Source organism: Capsicum annuum, unplaced genomic scaffold (assembly GCF_002878395.1).
Source record: "Capsicum annuum cultivar UCD-10X-F1 unplaced genomic scaffold, UCD10Xv1.1 ctg82411, whole genome shotgun sequence".
In the NCBI taxonomy this organism is placed as follows: Eukaryota; Viridiplantae; Streptophyta; class Magnoliopsida; order Solanales; family Solanaceae; genus Capsicum; species Capsicum annuum.
The window spans coordinates 153,331-165,396 of NW_025893204.1; the positions used below are offsets into that span (position 1 = coordinate 153,331).

Here is a 12,066-nt window from a genome sequence, read left to right on the forward strand (position 1 = left end):
AAAAAATACAAGATCCTAACTAAAATAAAATAAAATAAAATAAAACAACTTAATATATCAGCTTAAAGAAACTCAATTGTCCTTCTAGAATCTTCTCTAATACACTGATGAATAACCAAAACAGCGAAGAAGATGCCGTCCAGCTGAGTGAGCTGAAGAAAAAAGAAGCCTCAACCCTACAGTTGCAATTTATGGGATTTCAAATGCTAGAGTTGGAGCGACTTCACTTCAAACGTCAATAAATCTCACTGACACCGTGTAGTAGATTTAGATGAGGACTTCTTCGACTACATGCAGGCATCTATTTCAAATCATGACCTCTGAAAGTATTAGCTTCTTCAAGGATAAGACTAGATCAGTCGAACCTTCACATCTTCTTGTTGGCTAAATTCTACTAATCTCTCTCAACAGATTGAGCTTCAAAGGAAGTCATAATAATAATGCACACGATACATTTTTTTTTTTTTGTATATTATCACCTAGCTATAGTCAAGTAAATATATATTTTAAATTTAATTAATACTTATGAAAATTAAATTAGATATTTGGGTATAAATACATGTCACTATAGAGCGATAACACAATAATAACATTTTATTTCCATTTATATGACCCTAAGAAATCCACCTATTTACACACTTTTTGGATGTTGGTTTTGCATGGTATGATATGGTATGGTTACTAAAAGAACAATGAATGTTTTGATTTGTTTTTGAAAATGTGTGGTACGGTATGATTTAATTTCTTGGTTTGATAATCATGAAAACCCTCACTTTATGTAACCACCTATTTGGTGGTATCCTATGGTTTGTGTATTTTTTTTTCCAGTTATGCCTTTATTTAATATTATATAATCATATTTTAACCTTTACCTATAATATTTAACTACATCTCCTGCTTCCTCTCCTCTCGGCGCCCAAAAAGAAATTTATTTTTAAACATTTTTCTCATCCCACCCCCTACCCCGACCCTACCCCTTACCAAACCCTCACCCCAATTTTTTTTTAAAACTTGTATTTTAAAAAAAAAATTCTAAATTTTTTCTTACCCCACCTCACCCACCGCTCCCCCTCCCCCACCACTTACCAGTCCCTCTCCCGATCTAATTTTTTTATTTTTAAAAGTTTTAAAAAACTTCTTACCCCACCAGCACCTCCTATCAGCCCCCCACCCCCATACACCCATCTATGAAAATAAATATTTTTTAATTTTTTTTTTTAAATCAATTCTTACCCCACCCTTACCCCTACCCTTGATCCCCTACTCTACTACCCCACCCTTAAATATTCTTTTAATAAAAAGTTCATAATTTTTTTCTTATCCCACCTCCCTTATCCTATTCATTCTTATTTTTTTGTGTTAAATATATATAAATATTTTTAAAAAATATTTTTCTATTTGTGTAACGAACACTAAAAAATAAGTAAGAAACAATTTATTTCCTAGATTTTTTTTATATTCCATACCGAATACACCCATAGCATACACAAAAGATGCGTTCAAACTTTGTACTTGTCGTTGGTGGTCACGTTTCAAAACACCAAAGGGAACGAAATTTGTTACTATAAAAATGAATCTGATTACATTTATTTTGATTACTCTTGTATTGATTTTGTTAAAAGTTACATGAATTTAACAACTTAATATATTTACATGACATAATTTCTGACAGATTAGCAGGAAGAAAATTATTTTATTTATAATTATTGATAAATTTAACATTTATTATAATTTAGGGCATTTTCGTAAACTTAATAGTTACGATGCAATACCATACCTTCAAACAAAATAATAAAATAGTTATTAAATAATAGTGAACGATATAGTCCATCCAAATATTGTATGGTACTATGCTGTATAGTACAATACCAAACATACATCACAATACCTTATGAAACCATGAAAAACCACCATCCAAACAACGTGTTAGTCTATACAAATATGAAGGTCGTATAAGAGGAGCGAGAGTGCTCTCCCTCACCATCCCTCTCTCTCTCTTTATATCATTACATAATTTAGACACTTAAGACAAATTTACGTAAGCAATGACGAACAATTTAGACACTTGAGATGATTTTACGTACGCAATGACAAGATAAAAGAAGATTAATTAATTACAATACATACCCTAAAGAAACTAGATTATTTAGACTTAAAAATACAAACAGAAAGAAAATATAGATGATTAAAGGATAATTCGATTTAGGTATAAGTAGTTGGTTTAAGATCAAAGAATTTCTAAATGATTATTTCTACAATTGTACTATTAGTGGAAATGCTTTTGATCATAATTTAGGAAAGAAACATTTTAATAAACCACCAGGAGCCTTAGGTAGAGAAATAGAAGAAGAATAGTACAAAAGAGAAGGAGTGATACAAAATCTAGATGCAAAATGGTCGATAGGACAAAAAATACAACATGTAATGCAAGCATTACAAGAAAAAGGTATAAACATACATATACAAAAACAGTTAAAATAAAATGAGATAAATTTCTATAAAAGTATATATACAACACAAAATTATGATCAAGATTACCAAAACAAAAGCTATAAGAAATCTAAACGGGATTATCATCCTAGGAAGAAATATTACTTAAGAAAGTCATTAGCAAGAAAACCATATTTAAACATGCAGAGATATGTAAGAAAATAAAATAACAATAATAGGAATTATTAAAATAGAATTTAATATTTTACATATGGAAGCATAGACCATATATAGAACACATTTCCAAAAACAAATAATAGCAGGACGAGGAGTTTCTTTTTTTATCCATCATCCACTTGTCATCCACTTTATAGTAATCATTCATTTTATTGCGTCACTGCTTACGCCATTTTTATTGATAGATTTTTTCTAGCTAGTCCTTTTAGACTTATTACTATTAACCCCATAATCATAAGGCTCATATAGCAAATACTTATACTTAATTGTTCTATTTTTATTAGTGAATTCTTCTGTAGGGTTACTAGTCCACTATTTGGGTCTTCTCCTGTTATTAACTATGTACTTTATTTGTAAAATTGTATGGATTAGCTCCTTAGTAAAAGGAAAATAGAATTATTTAAAAATAGTATTAACTTCCTAGGAGTAGTCATTGGGTATGGAAGAATAAAACTACAACCTCATATAACAAAAAAGGCTTTAGAAATGTCAGATAATTTAGATAAAATAAAAGATTTACAAAGATTTTTGGGGATACTAAATTATGTAAGAAACTTCATTAAAGATCTAGGAAAGGTAGTCGGTCCGTTATATTTAAAAACAGGATCCACAGGACAGAAATTGTTTAATCCAGAAGACATAAAATTAATTCAGGCACTTAAAAGTAAGGTACAAGAAATCCCAGACTTGGCTGTGCCACTAGAAACAAATTACTTAATATTAGAGACAGATGGAGGCCTTAAAGGGTGGAGAGTCGTGTTAAAGGTGAAAACTAACAAATATAGTGATAAGAATACGAATGAATTTGTGCTTATCAAAGTGGTAAATGTAAAGAGAAATGAAATATGAGTAGTATAGACATAGAAATATTAGTGGTAATTATGGGGTAAATAGCCTTAGACTCTACATATTAAATAAATCAAAAATATTAGTAAGAACATATGGTGAAGTTAAAGTAAAATTTTATCAAAAAATTAATGAAAAGAATAGTAGTAAAAGAAGATGGCTAAATTTTCTAGACGCCAGTTCAATTTATAACATTGTATTCGAACATATAAAAGGAAAATATAATAACATGACAGATCAGCTTAGTATAATAATTATACAGAAAAACAAACATTTCTTATTTCAACATGAATGCAAGGAAGGTAAAAGGCAAGGCTGAGGCTTCGCCTTCTCAAGACAATTATACCAAAGACAAGTATCTGCAAACCTTATTGAGTAATCCACAATGTAAACTGCAAACAATGCTTGAACACCAATGACTAGAAAGGATGTGGTTTGGTACACAAAGTTTAATATGTTATCCACCATCCAATATGACTTTCAAACTAAAAGCTGATGCAAGAATAGATAAGCAACAGACATGCTTGATGAACAACTTATGGATATCTTATAAAAAAATGCCTCGAGATAATAGTTATTTCATTTCAGTGTTAAATGTATTAAGCTATTATTTTCTAGGCAAAAACCAAGACAAGAGATTTAAATTTTATGTCGTTATACAAAAACAAGTGTATTTAGTATTTCAGACATGGATAGAAGTAGCAAACGTAATAAAGGCCATACAACATCTTTTTAAATGCTTTAATGGAAAGCATTAGATTACGCTAGAGGGAATCTAGGAACGAACTATTATATTACCTCAGCTCTCAGACCAAATACTAAAAAAATCCCAGTATTATATACATAAAGACACAGACAAGATAATTTTCTGCGACCATTATACAACTATGACAAAGGCTTTCAAGAGACTAAACCAAGCAAATAAAAGCATTAGCAAAGTTAAAAAGAGACTCATATAAGAAAAAAATGCGAGAACATATAAGAATCCTATAAGAAAAAATTCTTCATTTTGAATTATATCAACAGATCCATGAAACCCACCAGATTGTTTCAAAGAGTTCTCCAGATCATTAAAAATGGATAAGAAGGGTGTACATTCCCCGATGAATGCTGAAAGATCTACCGTATCAAATAGAGATACATCTAGTCTAGTTCAAATGGTAACTAGTAAAGACGCATCAAATACAGCAATGACTGATAATTTGCCACAAAGTGTACGAATTCTTCCAGCTACTTCTCAAACAAAGGAATAAAATACATCTAATCTAGAAAAAATAAAAGGTTTTTACCTAAGAAAAAAGAAAAATGATAAAAGAATGCAATAGATGATAGTAGAGACGATTAGAAGACATGTAAATGAAAAAACAAAAGAAGTAATCTTAGAAAATCCAAAGCCAGAGCCAAGACCCAGGATGATGGATTAAACAAATGAGGAATATGATCCTGCAATGGATCAATTATCCCAAGACCTAAATAAAGATGATGACTCAGGAATGAGTTTTGATTCAGTATCATTACATAATTTAGACACTTGAGATGATTTTACATAAGCAATGACAAAAGATAAAAGACAAAAGAAGACATGAAAAATGGCGCAAGCGGTGATGCAATAAAATGTATGATTGGTATAAAGTGGACAACAAGTGGATGATGGATAACAAAGAAAATTTAACAAAGTCATGTGACGATGGGGGCCACAAGTGTACCCTACAGGTTAATAAATTCTTCAAGTAATTTGAAATCCAATTTTGAAGTCCACTGAATGCTTATAAATACCCATGCCATTAGGCAGAGCAAGATAGAGCAAAAAGAAGTTAGAGTGTAAGCATATAGTGTGAGCATACGTGTTCTTATTTAGTATACATTTTGTGCATCCCAATATTCCATAGAAAAATAGACAATTTGGTAGTTCTTTTATCAGATTTTATGGTAAAACTCTTTTTTAGTATATATTTTGTACATCCTGAATCTACTAAGTGTAGAGTCTATTCTTATTTTCTCAGTTTGTTCTTGTTTCTAAAAAAAATGACTAGATTATCTAATCACCATAATATCTAGACTAGAATATAAATTGGTAGGACATCTTAACTCCAAAAACAATATAAAAAGATATTAATGAAACGACATAGCTTTGCTAGAAGAATACAGGTAAATTATTGATACTTATATAGAGAAATAAAAAAAAGTGAAGAATTTTGAAAAATAGAAAAGGCTTTAAGTAATTATTTAGAAGTATTGGAAACATCAAAGCTATCAGAAAGACTAAAAAACTTTGCATTAAGAGAATTTATTAATACAGATCATATAAGTGCACTATGGTGGGAGTTACAAGGAATCAAAAGTGATATAGAATACTCACATAACGAATAAGATTTCATAGGGAATAGTGTAAGATATCTATTCCATTAGGATAAAGTTAATTACAATAGATATCCTAAACAAACTAGATTATTTAGAATTAAAAATACAAACAGAAAGAAAATATAGACGACTGAAGGATAATTCGGTTATTAGGTGTAATTTTAATAACGGAGAACATGTGTTACATGAAGATGATCAATAGCTAAACACTATTACATATATTATAATAAACATGGGAGAAATCATTCAGAAAGATTATACGAGAATATTAAAAATTGTACAAATCCTTGAATACCAAAAATTAAACAAAAGAAACTTTTAGATAGATTAGGACAAAACTTTGATTTCATAAAGATTCAACAATCTGAAATAGATATTAGATTTGAGATCTACTCTCTAGAAAAACCCTATTCAAAAACCTTCCATAAGATCTCGATTGTCATGGACACCACCTTCGGTGGGGGTGACTCACCGATGAACAATCCAAATAAAAAAGAAGTCAAAAGTTTTACGGATAAAATAGGAGATTCTAATAAGAAGATGACTTATGTAAATCTGCTAAAACCAAGATGTAGTGAAGGTAGTAGGGAAAAATCCTTCATAAATTGGTAGTAATGATTGAAGGGGGACCTAGTATAATGTGGATATCGTCTGAAGTTAAAAGCTTGATTATAAAAGAAAATTTACAATTTTGATGTAATTGGTAAATTTTCATATGGGAAACCTGATATTATGGAGCTGAGAAAGATTATACACATTCAATGCGATAATAAAGGAGAATGTACCACTGGATTGTTAGATTCAAGGTATATCCTCATTCAATTGAGCATATTAGAAGATTATGTGAATATAATCTCAATAACTGCTTATTATATAAAAGTCAAGGAGATGTACTAGCAGATGAGCATGCATAAATGGGATCCATTGTTTGAGCTGGATGTCGAAACTACTGTGGGTATAGCATGCATATCAATGTTGGACCTACCTCCTAATTTTTTTACAAAGAAAGAAATTTTTTCAATTACTTTTGCAGTGGGGAAGCCATTAACGGTAGACATGGAAACTAAGAATCAAACCAGACCTAGTTGTGCAAGTGTGAAGGTAGAAGTAGACCTTATTGCCGCATTATCTCAAAGAGTGAAGATAAATAAAGAAGATTATGTGACAGGGCAGATTAAGTCTAAATGGATTAATAGTCAATATGATTATAAACCCAAATACTGCAAGGAATGTTGTTTGTAGGGTCATGATGAAAATTCATATTGGAATATTTATCCAAAATTATTAGACAAGCAAAAAGAAGACAAAATTGATGAAGAAACAGTGGATGCAGAGGAAGAAAAAGAGAATGAAGCAGCATTGAGGTCAAAAAGTTACAAAAGTGGAAGGATTTGAAGAAATAATGGCTAACCAGGAGAAAAAAGTATAAAAGAGACAAGTATGGCCACATTGTAGGGGAGGCCGAAAAAGCTAATCAAATAGATATCCCACTTGCAAATACTTTTGGTGTACTTATACAGGAGAATAATGAAGAAAAATCAAAGGCAATGGCAAAGAAAAAGAAGAATAACAAAGTAAGAAAAGCATAAAAAAGTGGGTAATGAATATTTTCAACAAAGAGTCTCTTATTAAAGTAGGGGATTCAATCACTAAAGAGAAGATAAAAAGTAGAAGAATGATGAAAATCAAGAAGAAACGATTCAGTAGATGTTCAGTAGTACAATTAATACAGAAGATAACAAGGACATGAGAGAACAGAATACAACACATAATGAGGATCAAATACATAATTTAGAAATAGTGAAGTTCAATAAAGAGGTAGCAACAAAAAGGTGGTGGAAAATGTCTTACCTTTGTCAATTCAAGTGGAAAATCAAATTGAATACTGTAATGAGGAAATTTGAGAAAAAATAGTAACAAAGTTGGAATTGAAGGAAATTTATCTGCCTAACAAATCGAGCAATTAAAATCATCACAAAGTATACAAAGGAAGAAAGAAAAAACAGCTAAGTCTTTATCAATACAGATAAGGAGTTCATTGAAGAATAAGCCTAAATAAATGCACTAATCTGGAATACCAGATTAGTAAATACTTAGACAGCATTCACTAGGCTGATCACACTACAGAAAATGCATCACTTTTTTATTCATTGGTTTAATGGAACCATTCTACGATAACCATAATATTGATGAGTACAAGAGGAAATTAGGAATAAAACAAGAAGCAACAAATAATTAAGGAAAGATCTGGGCTTTTTTTATGATGTGGTAGATTGTACTATAATAAAGGATGAGGAATAACAACTGACTATTAAATTAGTCAATCATGATCCCAATATTATAATTGTAGTTATATTAAGGTATGCTAAATGTACTCAACTGGAGAGGTTATTGTTACTCATTAGAGGACATGGCTCAATCAATTCATGAACCATGGCTGGTAGGGGGAGACTTTAATGTGATTCTAAGTGAAGAAGAAAAATTAGGAGGTCTTCTAGTTACTGTAGCAGAGATAGAAGACTTTAAGCATTGTATTAATCTTTGTGGTTTGAAGGATCCAGGTTTCAAGGGGAGTAAATGCACTTGGTGGAATAGTAGAACAGATGAGGAATGCATTTTTAAAAGATTGGATAGGGTTCTATGTAATGACAAGTTACATGGCCGCTTTCCAGTTTAAGAAGTGGGTCAGATCATAATTCTTTGAAAATTTATTTCAGCATAACCAATGCTTATATTCACAAACCTTTTAGATTTTTTAATATATGATTGAGGGAGAAAGCTTATTTTGAAGTAATAAAGATAATTGGAACACCGATGTAGTAGGGAATCAATTCATAACTTTTCATCATAAAATGAAGAAGGTTAAAATAGCTTTGTCTAAGTGGAGTAAAGACTACTTTAGGTAGCATTTTCTAGGAAATTGCTACAGTAGAAAAGGTTATCAGAGTAAGGGATAAGCAGTTTGAGGAGATCCCAAATGGGAGCAATAGAAAAGCTCTTTTCAAATCACAAGCAGAATTGAATATCCAATTAAGAAGAGAAAAATATTTTTAGAGGCAGAAGACGGGTTTTAAGTGGTTTAAAGATAGGGAAAGGAACATAAAGTTCTTCCATACAATAGTAAAGGGAAGAAGAGGCTGGCTAAAAATAGAAAAAATATAAAATAAAGAGGGGGAATAGTTAGGATATCAAAAAGACATTGCAAAAGAGGCAGTGAATTTTCTTTAAAAGCATTTCTCTAAGGGAGAAGAGAATTATGATTTTGAAATGCTGAATGAATTACCAACTTTAGTATCAAAAAACTAGAATGAAAAATTTAATAGGATTCGGGATATTTATGAAGTCAAACAAGCAGTAATGAGGCTAAGCAGGACTAGTGCAAGAGGCCCAGATGGTATGACTGGAGTTTTTTCAGGATGCTTAGGAGATCATTAGGGAAAATGTTCATAATATGGTTATAGCTCTCTTTTATGGATTGGAATTATCTAAATTTATAACTCATACAAATTTGGTAGCTCTACCCAAAAAGTTAACAGTTAACACATTTTCTGATATGAGACCCATCCCACTGAGTAATTTTGTGAAAAAAATCTTTTCCAAAATTATTCTTGAGAGGATTAAATCAGTGTTATCTGATGTCATTTCAGATGAATTGGCTGGATTTGTGTAGGGAAGAAGTATGATAGAGAATATATTACTGGTTCAAGAAATAGTTATTGATATAAGAAAGATAGGTAAGATTCCTAATCTAGTAATCAAACTAGACATGATGAAAACATATGACAGAGTTGATTGACTCTTTCTCACTAAAGTATTGAGGAAAGTCGGGTTTAGTGAATTGTTGATTGATATGGTATATAGACTTTTGGGAAATAATTGGTATTCCATTATGCTAAATGGACAACCAAAAGAATTCTTCAAGTTTTATAGACGGTTTAAATAAGGAGACCTACTATCACCTACTCTTTTTATTATAGCAACAGAAGTGATATCTAGAGCATTAAAGTCATTGGTTCAGTCCAAGGAATTTAAGATGTTTGGAATGCCAAGAGGAAGTTTAAAGGTGAATCACATTGCATTTGCAGATGACATGATAATATTATTTAAAGCAGAACTTCATACAATGCAAAAGTGACAAGCACTTTAGAGAAATATGAAAGAATATCAGGTCAAAAAGTGAATAAGGAGAAAGTTTTCTTTATTTACACAAAGGACTTTCTCAAGGTGTTGTTGTAATGGCAGAAGTGGCTACTGGAATTTTGAGAAAGGATTTTCCTTTTACATATCTGGGATGCACTATATTTCATATGAGGAAAAGAAAGGATTACTATCAATCCATAATGAGCAAAATCAGTGGGAAATTGCAAGAATGGAAAGGGAAGTTATTGTCTTTTAGGGAAAAGGTTGTCCTAGTAAAACATGTATTGCATAGTATACCAATTTATTGTTTGTTAGTGATGAACCCTCTAAATATTATGACTACATTACAAAAAATATTTGCTCAATTTTTTTAGAGTAGTCACATAGGAGGAAAGAACAGTCAATGGGTTAAATGGAATAACCTTTGTGTCCCAAAAGAGAAAGGAGGTTTAGGATTCAAAAAGATTCAAGATGTATCAATGGATTTATTTGCAAGCTTTGGTGGAATTTAAGAACAAAGGATTCAATTTGGAGTAGATATATGCACAATAAGTATTGTAAGAAGAATCATCCAAGTAAAATAGTTTGAAAATCTGGAGCAGGATCATAGGTTTGGAAGAAGATATCTCAGGCAAGGGACTTAGTAGAGCATCAAATTTTGTAGAGAATCAGAAAGGGAAATAAAAGTCTCTAGTTTGATAATTGGATCAAGGAAAGAGATTTATACAATTTGGTGTAGAATCCAAGAGAATGGGATACTAATTACCAATAGGTGAAGGATTTAATTCATGATGGATCTTGGAATGTACAATTGATCAATCAACTATTTTCAAAGGGCATGGCATATCATATAATTCAGATAATCAAAATTCCAAATAAAAGTAAGGAGAAAGACAGGTAGTATAGAAGCTTGAATCAACACTATTAAGCCAGCCTGGAACTATATTAGACAGAGGGGAAAAAAGAATAGGATATATAAGAATATTTGTATTAAAGGATTGCCTTTTAAAATGGATTTTCTAATATGGAGAATGTGGAAAGTAAAGGTTACAGTGGAAGACAATTTGAGGAGATAGGATATTGAGGGTCCTACTAGATACTGGTGTTGCACTAGGCCTAATCAAGAAACATTCTCTCATGTGTTTCTCAGATCAGACACTACTAATAGGACATGATCCTATTTTCCCTCTTGTGTAGGTATTACAAGGATTGACAGTAGTCTTAGGGAGCTTATTTTGTCTTGGTGGAAGACTGAAGTATAGGAAGAGCTAGAGCAAACTATCAATATATTCCTAGAATGATATTATAGAAAATATGTGTAACGCTCCAAAAATCTGTCGCGAAACGTCACACAGTACTAGGACCGCAAGTGATCCTAAGCTAACCCATGAACTGGCATACTATTAAGCAACTGATTAAATATGTATAAAATGACTGAATTTACTATGCAGAAGCATAAAAATGATAGAATAAGTGAAAATACAATACTAATACAATTTTTCATTTTGATGAAGTCTGAAAAAAGGGACTGAAATTATATAATTGACTCTAACATACATTTGTGAAGCCTCTACTATTTAGCGGAGAAATTTTGAATTTTGAAAGAGAGTCGCCACTTAATTTTGAAAAGGAATTGAGAAACTTTTAGAGAGTTACTTAAAATGATCCAAAACAACAAAATCATTTAAGTTAAGAGAGTCTGAGTAATCAGTTCTTATTAACATTTTAGAAAGGTGTTAGGCACCTAAAATGTCCGCTAACTTGCGGTTATCCAGACTGTTTGAAAATCGTCTTTGATTAACTTCTAAAAGATTAATTTGTTGAAAAGTGATTGGTTTTTAGAAAGGATTTGTGTAAAACAATTTTGGGTGACTTAATAGGGATTTTAACTAAGTCTACACAAATGAAATAAACAAGTAAACACATAAATGGGGAAAGGGAGGAGAAACTAAATGATTTAGGCCATTGGGCTCAAACCAACAAAACCTGTCCTAATTTAATTGGGCCTTTGACCTGTTTCACCTGTCCTAATCTATTTTTGAGCCTTTGTAT

General features: G+C 31.1%; 1 protein-coding gene across 1 annotated transcript in view; it reads left to right on the forward strand.

Moving 5' to 3' along the window:
- Positions 1-7,269, forward strand: part of LOC107857395 (uncharacterized protein K02A2.6-like) — a 29,329-nt gene extending 22,060 nt beyond the window's left edge. The window contains exon 2 of the mRNA XM_047405911.1: positions 7,117-7,269. Within this exon, the coding sequence (XP_047261867.1) occupies positions 7,117-7,269 (153 nt within the window). The remainder of the gene's footprint in view (positions 1-7,116) is intronic.
- Positions 7,270-12,066: the final 4,797 nt, after the last annotated feature.